General features: G+C 40.5%; 1 protein-coding gene across 2 annotated transcripts; it reads left to right on the top strand.

The window, feature by feature from the left end:
• The first annotated feature begins 625 nt into the window (after positions 1 to 625).
• On the top strand, positions 626 to 18,623 carry XK-1 (xylulose kinase-1). 2 transcript variants are annotated; one of them, XM_088952152.1, is made up of 9 exons: positions 626 to 832; positions 910 to 1,118; positions 1,201 to 1,340; positions 1,452 to 1,704; positions 1,826 to 1,958; positions 3,311 to 3,399; positions 3,704 to 3,981; positions 18,022 to 18,091; positions 18,231 to 18,623. In XM_088952152.1, the coding sequence occupies exons 1-9, from the start codon at positions 763 to 765 to the stop codon at positions 18,420 to 18,422; spliced, it is 1,434 nt and encodes a 477-aa protein (XP_088808278.1). In that variant the 5' UTR covers positions 626 to 762; the 3' UTR covers positions 18,423 to 18,623. The 2 variants fall into 2 exon arrangements, with proteins under 2 accessions (XP_088808278.1, XP_088808279.1); XM_088952153.1 differs by lacking the exons at positions 1,826 to 1,958; positions 3,311 to 3,399 and having other exon boundaries at positions 648 to 832.
• The last annotated feature ends 358 nt before the right edge of the window (positions 18,624 to 18,981 follow it).

The following is an 18,981-nucleotide window of genomic DNA, read 5'->3' as shown; positions in this document are numbered from 1 at the left end:
AATAATACAAAATACAAGATTTTACACTCGTATTCCTTCCAAACTAAGCCTAACCTACTAAACATCAATTTACATGAATTCCAACACAGAGAAAACGTGAATAATAGAAGAAATATGAACTGAGTGACTTTTTCAGACAAGGTGGGCCCGGTGGGTGTAACAATTGATGAGAGGTGTAATATGGGTCATATTACACCTGAAAGGGAATATGACCTTTCAGTGGCTGCCTGGCCTGGAACCCCTGAAAGGGAAGCCTGGGCATGGTGTGCCAGGCTGGGCCGGACTGTGGGTGGTAGTATGATTTTTTTTTTTTTTGAAAAAGTGAGAAACATGAAAAAAGTTAAATAAATTAAAAATTAAAATAATCTTAAAATTTTATTTTTATGAATTTTGATATATACAATTTTTTTTATATAAAATAATAAAATAAAATTGAAAAATATTATAATAAAATTAAAATAATAGATTATATATACGGCCCACGGGCCTCAAACCCAAGCCCGGCACCGCCCACTTTACGTTGACAATGCACAACCGGGTCTTTTCGGAGCGGTCGTGGTTAACCCGGATCCAATTGTAATCGACAAGGCAAAATGGCATAGGCTCGGATCCAACCCAACAGACCATGAGACTAACGGGCATTCCAAACGATACATTTTAGTATCGAGAGCCCATGGCTGAAGCAGAGGTGATGAAGCCTCATGCTTTTTTGTCGTCCACCCGTTTCTTCTCCGACTGAGCATCGAAGCACAACCAGAGAAAATGCTGGCCTCACCTCACCATCCTCCTGTATGCCGTTTTGTCTCTCCTCGGCCATTGTCTCCCAAGCAAGGTACTCGGTGCTCCTGTCTTTCCCTCTCCCTCTCTTTATCTCTCTTCTCTAATACATTGATGATCTTCATGTTACAGGATATCCTCATTCGAGGAAACTTCTTCCGAGAAGAATTTCAAGAATGGAGGTCGCGTGTAGCAGCAAAGATGGTGGAGATTCCGGGCATGAAGATAACAGACAGCTTTACCTTGGGATGGACTTTGGCACTTCTGGAGCCAGATATGCTCTTATTGACGATCAAGGAACCATTCAGGCCGAGGGGAAACGAAATTACCCGCAATATGTGGTAAGCTTGTAGAGCTCCAGCTTAAATTTTTAGCTAAGCAAGTCTAATGACTTGACTCCCTATTATTTGGTTGTCTAGACAGAGCGAAAACACAATGGATTGGGCGACCTCATGGAAAGCAACACTCTTCTTGCTACTTGAAGATGTTCCAGTTAGTCTTCGCCCATTCATTTCTTCGATATCTATTGACGGGACCTCTGCAACAACCATCGTCGTTGACAGGTGGGCTCTTATAATTAAGTTTTCTGTTTATCTCGCATTATTATTGTTACTGCTTTTTCCGTGTTGTTTGATTTTTTTTTTCCGGGATTTGATCGAAATTCGTAACTGCAGCACCACGGGGGAGCCATTATGCAGACCGTTTCTTTACAATGAGAGCTTTCCTGATGCTTTACCCTTGGTTAAATCAGTTGCTCCTGCAAACCATACAGTGTGCTCTGGTTCCTCTACCCTTTGCAAACTCGTTTCGTGGTGGAATTCTCATGATTCCAATAAAGAATCTTCCTTGTTGCTGCATCAAGCAGATTGGCTTCTGTGGCATCTCCACGGAAAGCTTGGAATCACTGATTACAACAACGCTTTGAAGGTGCCATTTTAGTTTGTTTGGCATTCCCTTGTTTTTCTTACATCCATATCTTCTCTCATCATTGTCGTGTTTCGATGAGAAAGAATACACTAGTTTACCTGTCTCTGTACATATATAACAGGTTGGATATGATCCTGAGATTGAGTCGTATCCACCGTGGCTGCTTCAGCAGCCATACTCACAGTTGCTACCTTCTGTCAAAGCCCCTGGTACTTCAATTGGTCATTTGAAAGAGGATATTAGGACACAGTACGGTATGTTTGGTTAGGAAACCGATCTAGTATGGTTGGTATCTAAATATATGTTTATTACCTTTTCATTTGCAATGTTACTGTCTGTAAATTGTCAAGTGGATACTTTCTTTCTATTTAACCACAAAGCATAACTCCCCCGGGATTAACTAGTCAAGTCATTAGGCCAAAGCAAAAATTATGATCCTCATTTTTAATATTTCCACATGCTTTGAAAAGTTGTTTCGTGAAAAAGAATTTTAACCACCATGATTGCATAAAATGATAGATAAATTCTGTTCATAAAAGATCATAGTTGTACTACTGCCCAGTGCAAAAGGTGACTTGTGATATGTGAATATTTTACAAAACCCTATTTCTTCTGCTTGAAATGTACATAATATTTTCCTTTTGGAGAACATTTTAATTTTTACAGGACAGGATTAATAGAGATTTAATAACTAGTTCATCCTTAATTTTACCAAGGAGCAAACTCATCGAAAAAAAAAAAAAAAAACAAAGAAAGCAGAGGAAGGCCTTTGGAAGGTTCCCCAGAGATGATCTTAGAAAGAACCTCTGCAAGAGTCATTACTGGGTACCCTTCCAATACAGCTACCCCCCCTTACCCTGAAAAGGAAAAAAAAAAAAAAATCCAAGGCAAGATTAAGCTGCAATTTTATTGTAGGAAATCCCAAGCTAGTTAGAGGAGGATTGTTTTTGAAGACACATGGAAGTAGTCACTGAGTTTTGATGGACTCATTGGTGTTGTGGATTATGTAAAAGGATAAGTTATTTGCTTTTATTATGTGTAATCTATCGCCAAGCAACTTTCCATCAGCTCTTTAGTCATTGAAGGGCACTCTGCCAACAAAACATAACTAGATGAAGTGAGGAGTTGGGAGAGGTAATTGGTGTAAATAACCACCTAAACAAGATCAGGGAATTCTTGGCATCTAAAGATCTGGTGGATCTTACGAGAGATGAACTCATTGATGGGTGGACATGCAGATGTGGGGTTGGAAGGACTTTTTGTATATAGCTTCATGCCTAGTTGGTTTTAGTTCATTTTGTTTTGTTCTGTTCTGGGAGAAGCTGTGTTACCATATTTTGCACATGAATATATATACTCATTCATATTATTATTTCTTTCCACAAAATATATTATCCACACTCTTTCTTAAAAATGGAGATGTAAAGAAACTCTTTTAAAATCAATTAATTGTAAAGCTAAATATTTAACCCTTTATTCTTTTTTCTGGTTGAGTATTTTGCAGTCCATGGACATAGTTATAGTTTTGCTGACCTCCTATTTCAACTTGGGAAGATATTCAGATTTTTAGATCTCCATTGCTTTCTAATAATAACTACCTGGGCAGGTTTTCCAAAGGATTGTGTCATCTGCACAGGAACCACAGATAGTATAGCTGCTTTTCTTGCTGCACGGGCTACACAACCTGGGAAAGCTGTGAGACTTCTACCAGTCCGCCCCCCCCCCCTCTCTCTTTCTCTGACCTCAATCTTTTTTTTTTTTTATTTGAAAGAACTGTCTGACCTCAATCTGGGCGATATCCCAAGTGGAAGCCATTATGTGGCAGGGAAAACTTTATTTAGTGCTTTAAATGCATTTCCATATTACTTGTATAGCATCATTGTGGCATGCTAATTAACAGTTTCTGTCTGCAATGCAAATTCAATAGATTTCTTTTCTCAAATGCAATAAGGAAAAATGTTTTCTGGTTATTAACAAATTTTATATTGATTTTAATTAGGTAACTTCTTTGGGTTCAACACTTGCTGTTAAACTTCTCAGCACTAATCGAATTGATGATGCACGCTTTGGGGTGTATAGCCATCGCCTTGATGACAAGTGGCTTGTAGGAGGTGCTTCAAATACTGGAGGAGCTGCTCTCAGCCAAATTTTCACTGATGAGCAATTGGAAGAATTGAGTAAACAAATTAATCCCATGGAAACTTCTTCTCTAGATTACTACCCTCTGCCAGCTGTTGGTGAAAGATTTCCTGTGGCAGACCCACAAATGGTACCCAGGTATTTAAATGTTCTTTATCTAATTTCCTGCTCTAACAAACTCCAAGGGCAGCCCAGTGCACAGGGCTTCCGCCAATGTAGGGTCTGGGGAGGGATAGATGTACACAGCAATTCGATTACCCCTGCACATATAGAGAGGCTGTTTCCAAGATTTGAACCCTAGTCACCAAGGTCCCAATGGAGCAACCCAACCGTTGTGCCAAGGCCCACCCTCTTCTAACAAACTCCAAAATAGTAAAATTATTTCAAATTTTGTTTCAATATTTTACAGTCATCTTAATGAGGGACCAATATGCAATATCCTGTTCAAATTATATACATGTTAAAATTTCCATAGAATCCCCCCCCCCCCCCCAGTACAGGTAGTTCTAGCACCACATACATTGATTACTCATCTATTCATTAAATGTCCTAGCTACCACAGAACAGGAAGTTTTATTATCAAAATAGAATTGATAACTCATCTATTTATTAAATAGTTCACATGTAGTCTTTTGGGTCACTTATGGTGCTAATATTGCTCAAGTTATGATGCTCTTGTATTTGAGTTTCTCAAGATGAGGGGGAAAACACTTACTAAGGAATGTGGATATCAACCATATGTTGCTGCTCTGGAAGAACAAACTGAACCTTTCCATTACAGTGATTCCTGGGAGTTCTCACCAATTGACACACAGAGATGTAGAGTATTCTTTGAGGTTCTATGACATACCCTGACAGAATGGTACCATGATTTGTCAAAGATTAGTTGCACAAGATAGACTTAAAGATATGGTTGACACATCATCTTGGAGTTAAATGGATACCAAGAGGAAAGTTTGCCAAAAAAGAAGAAAAATCTATATGATACAGGTTTCAATTTGAGGTTCAACTGATTTACTTGGTAATTTTAGGTTTCTCAAAGTTTTTACATGTCATGGTAGAATGCAATTAGTCAAAATTAGTTGCACAAGATACAATCAAGATTACAATATTTATTATGTAAGACGTACAATCCAGTTCCAGTAGTTAAATCACAAGGAATTATATTTTTCAGTTTCTGCCACAAGAATATGAGACATGCATAAAATTGGAATTAAATGAAGATGCCAAAAAGAAACTTTACATCATTGTAAGCAATGTTCTCTGAGTCAGAAGAGTCAACCTTGGCTTCAGATATTTGAGGGTATTATTATTGAGTCCGGAGGCAGTTCAACCAGTTGTACTAGGGGCTTGAGCCTGACTCTAGCAATGGTAACAACCTTTCGATCTTTTCTTTTGGGTTTATGATGTGGTTACTAAAGGAGATGATTAGGATGTTGTATGGTGTCTTTCGTGATGTTGATGAGCGATATTTGATATGAAGATTTGGCAATCATAGTGTTGAGTTGGGCCGATTTCTAGTTATTGGGCCCAGTTATTTATCTTTTATTTTTTAAGTTGTTAAGTTAGGAAGTTATTGGGCTTTAGGCCCATTAGTTTATGTTTTTTAAGTTGTGACTGTTCAGCTACTTAAGTAGCCCCCCTATTAAGGGCATTCTTGTAATCTCTTATTCTTTTAATTTGAGTAGGGGTTGGCGGCCAGAACTAATTCAATTCTGGTTGACATCCCACTCCTTTTCTTCTCCTCTCTTCTCTCTACTACTGAAACTCTTCGTCTTCTTTTTCTTTATCTTCACAAGGAATTCATCTAAAGCTGCAATAAGTGATTTCTACTTGGTATCAGAGTAGGCCGAAGGTTCCTTGAGCTGTTCTATCATGCAGCCCTAGATCGGCCGACTGCATGGTGACTTGAGAGGCTGATCAAAGATCTTAGGTAAGTCCAGTTTTTGGATTTTTTGGTGGATCTATTTTGCCCTGTAGCTGGTCTAGGGTTTCCCATCAAATTCAGGGAAAGCTGGAGAAGGGGGGAGAGTCTTGTTTCTATCGCACTCTTCAATTTTGACCTAGGAAGTGGCGCCCTAAATTTTTAGTGTTCCTAGGAGTTTTCTGAAGGGGGTAGTTCAAGTCCTGCCTGCTTTGGAGGTCTCTGGAGAGAGTGACTGCCTCTTCTCTCTTTTCTCCCATCTTGCAGAAAATGAATCTTTTGTGGTAAGATCATCTAGGGCAACAGAAGGGTGTTGGTGGTACCAGAAGTGATTTATTTGATATTCTTTCATCTTATAGTAGCCTTCTAACCCCTTCTTGAGAATTATGGAGGGTAATGGAGTTAAAAACAAACCCAAGAGTGAAATGATACCAGTAAGAGGAGGTGTTGGAGACCTTTCCAGGGCTGGGACCATTACTATAGTTAAGTTGGATGGTTCAAATTACTTAGAATGGTCACAATCTGCAAAGATGGCCATTGGTGCTCGCGGGAAGTTAGGGTATATCATTGGTGAGGAAGTGAAACCCAAAACTAATAGCTCCCGGTGGGTACAGGAAAATTATATGGTGATGACTTGGCTGTGTAATTCAATGCTGCCCCATATAAGTAAGAATTTTTTGTGGGCAAATACAACTAAGGAAATATGGGATGAGGTTGTAGAAACCTACTCATAGAGTGAGAATGTTGTTAGGACCTATCAGTTGAGGAATCAGATTATTGCTACAATGCAGGGAGATAGACCTATTATTGTTTACTTTTCAACCCTTAAAACCCTGTGGCAGGAGATTGACCATCTGGAGATAGTTGTTTGGGAAACCACTAAGGATGTAGCTGCCTACCAGAAGCTCCTAGAGAAGTATAGGGTTTTTGAATTTCTTGCTAGCCTTAATCCCCTGATGCCTTTGTATTAGGGGAAGAGAGGAGGAGAAATGTGATGATGAAAAATTCTGTTTTTGATCAATCAACCATGGTTAGCGCTGTGAAACCTAAACAAGGTGGAGACCGGGGTGGCAGTGAAATCAGGAAGGAAGACAAAAAGGATTTGATTTGTGACTATCACAAGAAGCCTAAATACGCAAAAGATACCTACTGGAAGCTTCATCCTCATCTTGTGCTGAATAGACTCAAAAACAAGAAGGGAAATGCCCACATGGCAGTCACTGGTGACATACCGGCCCCTCCTACTACAACTACTCTGGAGTCTATTGCAGCTGCTGTAGTGAGGGTCGAACTTGAGAGATACGGGCAGTTCCTGAATCAGCGGGATACAGTCAGTCCTAATTCAGTAACAGGTGGACAGCTAGGTACAGGTGGTTCTGGTGGAGCACACTCTACTTCCTTTGCTCATACAGGTAGTTCACATGCCACTGCAAATTATGTTTCTACTACAGGTAAGGAGGGATCTCCTTGGATTATAGATTCTGGAGCCTCAGAGCACATGACCCATAGTTCCACTATTTTTTCTTCTTACCAGTTCTGTCATGTTCTAGTAGAGACAGAGTCTCCACAGTTGATGGATCTCATGTTCCCATTGCTGGGAAGGGGTCTGTCAAGATTAATGATTCCATTTCCCTTCCCTCTGTCCTTCATGTTCCCAGATTAAGTGCTAACTTGTTATTTGTTAGTAGTTTGACTAAGAACCTAAATTGCTCAGTAATTTTTTCTCCTGGTCATTGTGTCTTGCAAGATCTGGATTCAAAGAGGACGATTGGGAGTGGTCGTGAAGTGAATGGAATCTACCTCTTGGATGTGTTTCCTCATCATCAAGGTCATCATGTCAGCAGGGATAGTGAGTCGGGGTTTGTGAGTCAGATTATGCTTTGGAATAATCGTTTGGGTCATTTATCTTTTTCTTCTTTGAGTTTCTTATTTCCAAAGCTTTTTGAGTCTATTAATTTGTCCAGTTTAGAGTGTGAAGGTTGTCAACTTGGAAAACATTGTAGACATTCTTTTAAAGCTAGTAATAAAAGATGTTCATCTCCTTTTGGTGTTATTCATTTTGATATGTGGGGACCATATCATGTTCCTTCTTTGGGTGGCTATCTATATTTTCTCTTATTTGTGGATGATTTTTCTCGATATTCTTGGATTTACTTAATGAGATCTCGAGATGAGGTACCATCCTTGGTTCGGTAATTTCATCAAATGGTGTTAACACGGTTTGGGATACGAACTAAAGTGTTCAGATCAGACAATGCCAGGGAATATTTTGAAAAGCACCTTGCTTTATATATGTAAGAATATGGTGTTGTCCATCAGAGCAGTTGTTCCTACAATCCTCAACAGAATGGTGTTGTAGAGAGGAAGAACAGACACATTGTTGAGATTGCAAGAAGCATGATGATCACAACTACTGTTCCAGTTCGGTTTTGGGGTGATGCAGTTCTCACAGTAGTCTTTTTGATTAATAGGGGTCCCTCTCATATACTTGATTCAGCACACCATTCAGTCTCCTTTTTCTTGAGGGGGGGATGTTCGATATTCCTCTCTAGGTGTTTGGGTGTGTTTGCTTTGCATATATTCTTGGTCCTCATCGCTTGAAGCTTGATCCGAAGGCAAAGAAGTGTGTCTTCTTTGGATGTGCAGAAAATCAGAAAAGGTACTGCTGCTATGATCCAGTTTATGGGAGTCGGTATGTTACCATGGATGTCACCTTTTTTGAGTTCAAATCCTTCTTCTCGAAGAATCCTTCTCAGGGGGAGTGTTTTGGGGAAGCGAGTGAATAGTCTATTCCTCTTCCAGTTCTAGTTCCAGTTCTTGTGTCCACTCTTGTGTCTGATCCTCCTATGTCACCTACCTTACCACCTCCTTTGTGTCTTACTTCTCAGTGTTAGTCATGACAGAGACTTCACAAGGAGGTTGATTCCACCGCAAAAGAACAACTCACATAACTTCCTGTTGGTTCCTTGGAGACTCTAGATTCTATTAACACAGATTCAGGTATTCCTCTTGATCCCTCTACTATTTCGGTTCCCACTGATTCTACCAAACCCATTACAGATAACTTGGACCTTCCTATTGCTCTCAGAAAGGGGAAGATAAAGTGTATTGCTCATTGTATTTCATAGTATCTATCCTACAGTGGACTTTCTCGTTCTTACCGTGTTTTCCTTTCCTCTCTTGACTCTGTGTCTATACCCAAGGGTGTCAATGAGGCTCTCTCCAAACCTGAGTGGAAGACAACTATGTAGGAAGAGATGGAAGCCTTAATTAAGAATTAGACATGGGATATTGTGGATCTACTAGAGGGCAAGGAGATTGTTGGATGCAGATGGGTTTACACAGTCAAATATATGGCGTATGGAAGTATAGAAAGGTATAAGGCTAGACTTGTTGCAAAAGGGTACACACAGACCTATGGCATTGATTACTTAGAGCCTTTGCACCAGTTGCAAATATGACTTCTGATCGGATATTTCTTTCTCTTGCTGCTACATACTCTTGGCCCCTATTTCGACTTGATGTGAAAAATGCTTTTCTAAATGGAGATCTGCAAGAGGAAGTGTATATGGATATTCCTGCTGGTTTCTACACTTTATGGTTTAAAGCAGTCTCCCAGAGCATGGTTTGACAGGTTCAGGAAGGCCTTGGTTGCTTTTGGCTACACTTAGACTCAATTTGACCATACCTTGTTTGTGAAGCGGAGGGGATCCTTGGTGTCAGTCCTAATTGTTTATGTGGATGATATTGTTGTCATAGGAAATGACCTAAGTGAGATTGACAGTTTGAAGAAGAATCTACACAAGGATTTGAAATTAAGGATCTTGGAGAGCTTAGGTACTTCTTAGGCATTGAAGTTGCAAGATCAAAACATGTAATCTTTATTTCTTAGAGGAAGTATGTTCTAGATCTTCTACAAGAAATAGGGAAGCTTGGAATAAAGGCAGTCAGTATTCCTATTGATCAGAATCACAGAATTAATGCATCAGAAGGTGAGCTGGTAAAGGATATTGGGAGATATCAGAGACTTGTGGGGCGACTACTGTATTTGTGTATGACAAGATCAGACATTTCCTATGCAGTGAGTGTGGTGAGTCAATACATGCATGCCCCACGAGTCCAGCATTGGGAGGTTGTTGACAGGATTCTTGCTTATCTGAAGGGACACCCAGACAGAGGCATACTATTTGCTGATCATGGAAAGTTGAAGCTAGAGGCTTATACTGATGCTGATTGGGTAGGATGCCTTGATGATAGGAGATCTACTTCAGGAGTCTGCACCCTTGTTGGGGGTAATTTAGTCTTGTGGAAAAGTAAGAAATAGACAGTGGTGGCAAGATCAAGTGCAGAAGCTGAATACAGGGCCATGGCATATGGAGTTTCAGAACTTCTCTGGATCCATTCCTTGTTAGGAGATATTGGTGTAAAGGCAGAAGAACCTATGATGCTGTACTATGATAATTAGGCAGCAATTAACATTGCCCATAACCCAGTTCAGCATGACTGGACAAAGCACATTGAAGTTGATAGACATTTAATCAGAAAAAGGGTAACTTCTGGGGAAGTTTGTCTCCCATACATTGCTTCTGATTTGCAGTTTGCTGATGTTCTCACAAAAGGTGTTGCAAGGAACAAGCTGGAGCATGACCTACACAAGTTGGGAATGTGTGGCATTTACTTCCAACTTGAGGGGGAGTGTTGAGTTGGGCCGATTTCTAGTTATTGGGCCCAGTTATTTATCTTTTATTTTTTTAAGTTGTTAAGTTGGGAAGTTATTAGGCTTTAGGCCCATTAGTTTATGTTTTTTTAAGTTGCGACTATTCAGCTACTTAAGTGGCCGCCCTACCAAGGGCATTCTTGTAATCTCTTATTCTTTTAATTTGAGTATATAATACAAAGAGGGGTTGGCGGCCAGAACTAGTTCAATTCTGGTTGACATCCCACTCCTTTGTTTCTCCTCTCTTCTCTCTACTACTAAAATTCTTCATCTTCTTCTTCTTTCTCCTCACAAGGAATTCATCTAAAACTGCAATCAGTGATTTCTACTCATAGTTTTAAGGATTTGGTATAGACTTAATAAATGGAAAATTGTTGATGTCCACATATCTAAATGGAACAATATGAGTGAAAATTGACTTCACGAGGAAGCATGTTGACACACTTCATAAAGCAATATATTCTTTTGGTCACCCAAACAGAGATAGGTTTCAGCTTGAGCCTTTGAGAATCTAAATTTCCTAACAAAGTGAGGCAATGAAAAAGTGATTTCATTAGGATAACATCATGACTACAATACTTATTCTGACGGGACTTGTCACTATAGTACTTATTCTGTATGCAACACCTCTGGGGTTTGAGAACATTGGGTTGAAAGAAACAGAGGGAAAGATAAACAACTTCTTGACAGTGTAGCTGGCCAGAGATAGGTGAAAGAGGAGAGAAGAGAAGAGAAGAGAGGAGAAAAGAGAGGGTTTGCAATGCAACAGTACTGGCGGCGCCAGTGTTTATTTAATATTTATAGGGCGACAGAAAATAACAAGGGAAAAGACCCTTGTGCCCCTGAGTACAATAACAGACATAACAGAAATAAAAAACGAAATAAAAAACACTTTAATTTGGACAAATAGGCCCTAACAACTGCAACTAAGTTATTCTAACATTATTCCAACACTCCCCCTCAAGTTGGAGCATAGATGTCAATCATGCCCAACTTGTCACACAAATCTTTGTGCCGCACATGATGAAGACCTTTGGTGAAGATATCCGCAAGTTGCTCTCTGATAAAATGCTTGTCCACTTCAATGTGTTTCGTCCTATCATGCAGAACTGGATTAGCAACAATATTGATGGCCGCTTTATTGTCACAGTAGAGTGAAGTAGGAATGTTTACTGCAAAACCCAGTTCACCTAACAGATTTCTTATCCACATGATTTCCGCAACCCCATGAGCCATCGCTCTATACTCTGCTTTAGCACTGGATCTAGCGACCACACTTTGTTTTTTGCTTCTCCATGTGATAAGGTTTCCTCCTACAAAGGCACAATAACCACTGGTGGACTTCCGGTCATTGACTGCTCCTGCCCAATCTGCATCAGTATATACTTCCACTTTTAAGTGACTGTTTCTAGAACAACAAACTAGCTCCAGGAAACTTCTTGAGATATCTCAAGATCCTCTCTGCAGCCTCAAAGTGAGTTGTCATCGGGTTGTGCATGAATTGACTAAGGACGCCCACTGCATAGGCAATATCAGGCCTGGTCATAGACAAATACAGAAGTCTCCCCACGAGTCTCTGGAACATCTTTACATCTTTCAAAAACTCTCCCTGACTGTTTCCCAGATGGTGATTAGGTTCAATAGGTGAATCATATGGTTTTACCCCCAACTTGCCTGTATCTTCTAGTAGATCTAGTACATACTTCTGTTGGGAAATAAAGATGCCCTTGTGAGAGCGGGCAACTTCAATTCCAAGGAAGTATCGTAAGGGGCCTAGATCCTTCACCTCAAATTTAGTGGCTAAGAATTTTTTTAGTCTCTGGATTTTAGCCTCCCAATCTCCTGTGATCACTATGTCATCCACATACACAATAAGAGCTGCAATTTTACCTTCACCTCTTTTTACAAACAAGGTATGATCTGACTGGCATTGTTTGAATCCCATTTGTTTGACTGCTACATGGAACTTACTAAACCAAGCTTGAGGTGATTGTTTCAATCCATATAGGGACTTTTTCAACCTGCACACCTTTTGTTCACTGCCTCTGGCACAGAACCCTGGGGGTTGGGTCATGTACACCTCCTCTTCCAAGTCACCATTCAGGAAGGCATTCTTGATGTCCAATTGGTGAAGATCCCAGTCAAGATTCACTACCAAGGAAAGGAGAATCCAGATGGAGTTCATCTTCGCTACAGGGGCAAAAGTCTCTGCATAGTCCACTCCATATACCTGTGTGAAGCCTCTTGCTACCAATCTAGCCTTGTACCTTTCAACAGTTCCATCAGCTTTGCGTTTCACTGTGAACACCCACTTGCACCCCATTGGTTCCTTCCCTTCAGGAAGATCTACCAATTCCCATGTACCATTTTTATGTAAGGCATCAATTTCTTCTTGCATTGCATCTGTCCATTCAGGTTTTGACAAAGCTTTTGCCACGGTCTTAGGGATGGGAACACTATCCACAGAGGAGAGGAAGGCATGGTACGAAGGTGAAACATGCTCATAGGACACAAAGTTAGAGATAGGATGATTAGTGGTACAAGATCTAACACCCTTTCTCTTAGCAATAGGAATATTAAGATCATTGGGGATGTGTGAATCAACATTTAAAGGAGCAATGGGAGCAAGTGTACCTGGCTGATGAGACGGATCTGCCTCGGGTGAATCCGATGATGTTGGTTGCATAGTGTCCGGCTCCACGGCTCTTGAATTCTGCTGGCTCTTATGACGACGATGGAAAACCCGGAACGGAAGAGGATCGGTTTAAGGAGGTAGTTGAATCTGAGTCGTCGCCTGTTTCTCCTCAACCCTACTCTCCCCCTGAGGAGAAACCGAGAAGAACGGTTGACTCTCAAAGAATGAGACATCAATGGAAACATAATACTTGCGGGCAATGGGATCATAGCAACGATACCCCTTTTGAGATGAGGGGTAACCAAGAAAAACACAAGGAATAGCCCGAGGGTCAAGTTTACCACGAGTAGGTGAGAGGTTGTGGACAAAACAACGACACCCAAAAACACGCATCGGAATGGTGGACAGCAGGGTTGTAGGGAACAGGAGCTGATGTGGGGCCTTATACTCTAGTAGCCGAGAGGGCATGCGATTGATGATATATGTCGCACACAATACTGCATCCATCCAGAACTGTTTTGGCACATTCATATGAATCAGCAAGCCACGAGCAACTTCGAGTAGATGATGATTTTTTCGTTCAGCCACACCATTTTGTTGGGGTGTCCTGGCACAAGAGCTTCGCCGAAGTGACCCACTCGAATTAAAGAACTTCGTGAGATCACTATGGAAATATTCCTTTGCATTGTCCGATTGGAAAATATGAATTTCCGTTTGGAACTGAGTGAACACCATGCGTTGGAAATCTTTCACAATTTGTGGCATTTCATCTCGAGATCGCATAGGATAAACCCAAGTGTATCGAGAATAATCATCAATCAGCGTAACAAAATACTTATAGCTAGTCGCAGTAGGTAGAGTAACAGGGCCCCAAACATCAGAATAAACAATATGAAAGGGAAATTCAGATCTTTTATTTCTTAAAGGTAAAGAGCTTCTACAATGCTTACTCAACTGACAAGTTTGACACTGTAACTGACTCACTAACAAGGACTCAAACAACTTTGGGAACATAACTTTTAACGACTCAAAAGAAAGATGACCTAAACGACTATGCCATAAATAGGCATGACTCTCACTCGACGAGCTTGTGGACTCGGTTGCCACTAGACCAGCATTATTCTCCAACACGTTGAGACCATCCACCATGCTTCCTCTACCAATCGTCTTCCCCGAGGTCAAATCTTGAAACACACATGAAGACGGAAAAAAAGGTGACTGAGCAATTCAAAGAGTGAGTAATACTACTAATGGTCAACAAATTAATAGGTAATTTCGGAACATGTAGGACATTTGGAAGAGTAAGGCCAAGTGGGAGAGATATGGTGCCTCGCCAACTATGGTAGAAAAAGAACCATCAGCCAGTCTTACCTTATCTCTCCCAGAGAGAAGGCTATATGTCTGGAACAAATTTGACTTACCGGTCATGTGATTTGAGGCTCCAGAGTCAATAGTCAAAGGTGAATCAGTAGTATGAGATGACACATGGAAGGCTGTGGCATTACCTGATGTAGACGAAAATGAGGTAGAAGGAGTAGGCCCAGAATCCACCTGGCGGAGAGTCCTACCATACAATTCCAAATGTTCACGGAAGGAATTGATAATATCTTCCTTAGGGTCAGAATCGGGATGTCTGTCCTGAGTTACGGAAGGACTAGTCTCTGTCGATGCCAGATTAGTTGAGTTATACCTTCTTTGATTATGCTGGCCTGGTTTCTTGCCCTGATCCGGTGCTGACTTCTTACCCAAATCCTGTGCCCATTTAGGTTTTCCATGGAGATCCCAGCATGTATCTTTAGTGTGTTGTGTCTTCTGGCAGTGAGTGCACCAAAGCTTGCTTTTATCTTCTGTTTTTTTCTGAGTGTCACCCCTTTTAAAACCACCTCTGACATTTGTATCTGAATTTCCCCGGACTGCTAGGGCAACTGACTCCCCTTCTACACCATTCATCACACTTCTTCTGCTTTCTTCTGACTGCACCAAGGCATACACCTCCTGAACTGATGGCAAGTCTTTATTACCCAAGATCTGTACCCTGATGGACTCATATGACTGATTCAGCCCTAGGAGAAAGGTAAACACGTGTTGCTGTGATACAAGTGACTTATAGGCTTTTGCATCTTCATCACACTTCCAATTCACGTTCTGATAGTGATTAAGTTCTTTCCATATTGATGTCAAATCAAAATAGTACATCGAGAGACTCCTCTCCCCCTGCTTGCAAGTAGAAGATTCAACTTGTAGTTGATATATCTTGGCATAGTGTCTCTATTCTGAATAAGTGGACTTCGCTTGTTCCTATATCTCACAAGCAGTTTCAGCCCACATAAAGGTCTTCCTTACTTGTGGCAACATTGAAACCAAGAGCCAAGACATCACCATAATGTTCTCTTGGTCCCACTTATCATGCTCAACACTTCAATACTTCGGTTCCTTTACTCTCCCATTGATATATTATCCTATTCGCCCCCTAGTAGTGATGTAGAGTTTTATCCCCCTAGACCACTCAAGGTAATTCAGATCATCAAAGGGAATGACAGCCATGGGAAAGCTCATATCCATTCCCCCACTCACTCCATTGTGGCTCCCTGAGATTTCTGAAGTAGCAGGATTCTCAGTTGACATGGTCAAGCAGTTACTCAGTCCCACACACCGGATTTAGGACCCCTCCTTACTCCACAAAGCAATGCTCCACTCAGTTCACACCCACACACTAGGGTTTACCAACCAGATTGTGCACAAACCGTACCAAATTCTGGACAAAACTGAGGTAATATTCGGCAGTTTCAGACATGCCTATCAGAATTCTAGAATGGCTAACAACCACTAATCAGTAGGAGAGATCCTTCTTGCTTATAGTCAACTCAAACCATTGAGAAGACAGGTCAGCATTGACCTACAGGTGTCTTAACACACCAACAGGATCACACGATCCAAGACAACTAGGGTTACACAGGTTCGATAGCATTCAGCCGCCCCAGATTCATAGGGTTTTCACTCGGCCCATGATCAAGGAGAGTAAAGAGGAGAAAAATAGAGGGAGAACTGTACCAGTCGTAGCTATTCTGTAGTCCAGAATCAGATTTCCTTTCTGCTAGTCTGTTCGACCTATTCTTTGGGTTGATCGATCTTCTCTTGATAGTAGGGTTGATCGGTCTGCTCTCTTTTAATCAGTATTCCTGCTCTGATACCATCTTGACAGTGTAGCCGGCCAGAGATAGGTGAAAGAGGAGAGAAGAGAAGAGAAGAGAAGAGAGGAGAAAAGAGAGGGTTTGCAATGCAACAGGCTGCGCCAGTGTTTATTTAATATATATAGGGTGACAGAAAATAACAAGGGAAAAGACCCTTGTGCCCCTGAGTACAATAACAAACATAACAGAAATAAAAAAACACTTTAATTTGGACAAACAGGCCCTAACAACTGCAACTAAGTTATTCTAACATTATTCCAACACAACTAAAGAAAGCAACCTGAAGCCAATTTACCCCCCCCCCCCCCAAAAAAAAAAAAAAAAAAAAGAAAAGCACTCAAAATTGGTTCATATATTAATAAAATATAAATCACTATCATGGGCTGGACAAAGTCAGACATTTGTGTCGGGGGTTCCATCCTGACTTCACTATGATAGAGTAATGACCTTGAAACTTATTTCTTTTTATTTTGATCATATTATTAGTTGCTATTAGAGGAGATGTGTGTGTGTGTGTGTGTGTGTGTGACTATGGATATTACAAAACACTAGGTATTGTGTGTTGGGTGAAGGAAATCAAAATATGAAGAAGAGGATGTCCTTCGCTATGTAAGAAACCTAATTTGTACTTCATACTTTGGCTGGTGGTTCAATGACCCTTGGGAAAAAATTGACAGTTGACACATCATTATGTGTTGCATGTCATTATCAAATATCATTGAAATGTATATACCATTAGATTTGTTAATCCTGGGAAAGAATATATCAATGACATACTATTAAACAATGTTTTTAACCTACCGTTGACCCGAATGGTCGAACCATTCAAATTGTCACCTGACCGACTTTCTGGGTCCGGTTCTTATAAAACCCCATGTTGCCCCCAAAACCATTGAAAAGTCAACAAAACCATCGACCCAGACAGTTGAACCGTTGAACTGGCGACTCGGTCACCGGGTCGCGGGTTGCATACTAATTGTCTATGCAAACTTCAGGAGGCCATAACTTTGCACTTTGATGTCTGATTGAGATGATTTTTTATTTTTATTTTTATTTTGGGTAACTTTTTGAGATCTATGCATCCCAAGGTGTCAAAGGCGTCTTGCCCTGCTATTTTTCGCAAAAAAAAAACCCTGTTTTGGCCTAAAATCACATATTTTAATATTTTTATAGATAAAAATTAAAAAAACTGAATTAAAAAACGTAATTTAATTATAAAATAATACATATGTCATGTCTACGCACACACACATACACACACACACACACACATATATATATATATATATGTCTATATATATATCTATATATATATAACATATACATATATATATATATATATGTATGTATGTATGTTATATATACTTAAAATATATAGATGCTGATGTGGCACGGTCTGACCTGTTCGACCTGGCCGGTGACCCATGACTTGAAGGTAAAAACGGTTCACCTCCGGCTCGGTTTTTAAAACACTGCTATTAAGGCACATAAGTGGGGCATTGTTCTGAAGCAACCATCAAAGCTACCATGTGAAATGCCTTGAGTCTAAGAACTAATCTTTATTGTGTATTTGTGTTTTTATCTTAACATTTAATGGAAAAAATAAGCTGATGGAGATAAATAGAGTTTATGCTTATACCACTATAAGAAGTTACTGATGGTTTCCTGTGACACTGCCAATAGTCGGTTGATTATTGACCATTTTGCACAGGTTGCATCCACGCCCAGAAAGCGATGTAGACTACTTACATGGAATTTTCGAATCCATTGCTCGCATCGAGGTATGGGATCTCCCTTCTGTCTGATACAAGGGTTAATAAGTAGACTAGATGCTAGTTCTATATCGAAATAACATGTATGCAGCCAATTGCTGAATTAAGTTTTGTGATGTTGAAACACATGGACTTGCTTGCCTTTCAGGCAAAGGCTTATGGGTTACTGAAGGATCTAGGTGCAACCCAAGTAGACGAAGTTTTCACAGCTGGAGGGGGAGCCAAAAATGATAAATGGACAAAGATAAGAGAGAGGGTGCTTGGTTTACCTGTAAGTCGGGCAATTCAGACAGAAGCTTCATATGGAGCTGCACTATTGGCACTGAAAGGTGCTCGATAAATCTCTAGAGCAAGAGGAGCCAGACGGAGGAAGCAATATCTGCTTGGCTAGGCGAATTAAGCAGATACTTTTTTTTTTGTCTTCAAATTAAGCAGATATTTATATTCTTTATGGAGGGAACAAGAAATCCTACCTGTAAGTAATTGCGTAGTCACTGTAGAGAAGGTAGAAAAAGATAAATAAAGTTGATTTTTAACACAACGTTTGCCTTGTGATGAAAAAAATATGGTAGGATGTGGTATCTGAAGCATAATTGCCAGGTTTGTGTACGAAGGAATTGGGCATGAACAGGCAACCTCTGGGATCAGAATTGTTCAGAATCACTCATTGGGCCATTGATGAAAACATCAACTGTTGGCATTGATGAAACCAGAGGGCCATTGGTGAAAACATCAACTGTTGGCATAAGTTTTTCCAGCCATAGAGGCGGACTACCTTTCCACTCACCTTTGGGGCAATTTCTACTGGCTAGGTAATGAGCTATTTGGACAACAAATCTGGGAACATAGAAAAAGGTGGGGCGGGGGGGAGGGTTTGGCAAGTCCTTCTAAGTGGTCTT

The sequence above is a fragment of the Nelumbo lutea genome, chromosome 6 (assembly GCF_056320005.1).
Source record: "Nelumbo lutea isolate HS-2025 chromosome 6, American lotus-T2T, whole genome shotgun sequence".
NCBI lineage: Eukaryota > Viridiplantae > Streptophyta > Magnoliopsida > Proteales > Nelumbonaceae > Nelumbo > Nelumbo lutea.
Note: the sequence above shows the minus strand (reverse complement) of the source record. Positions and strands in the feature narration are given on the sequence as shown.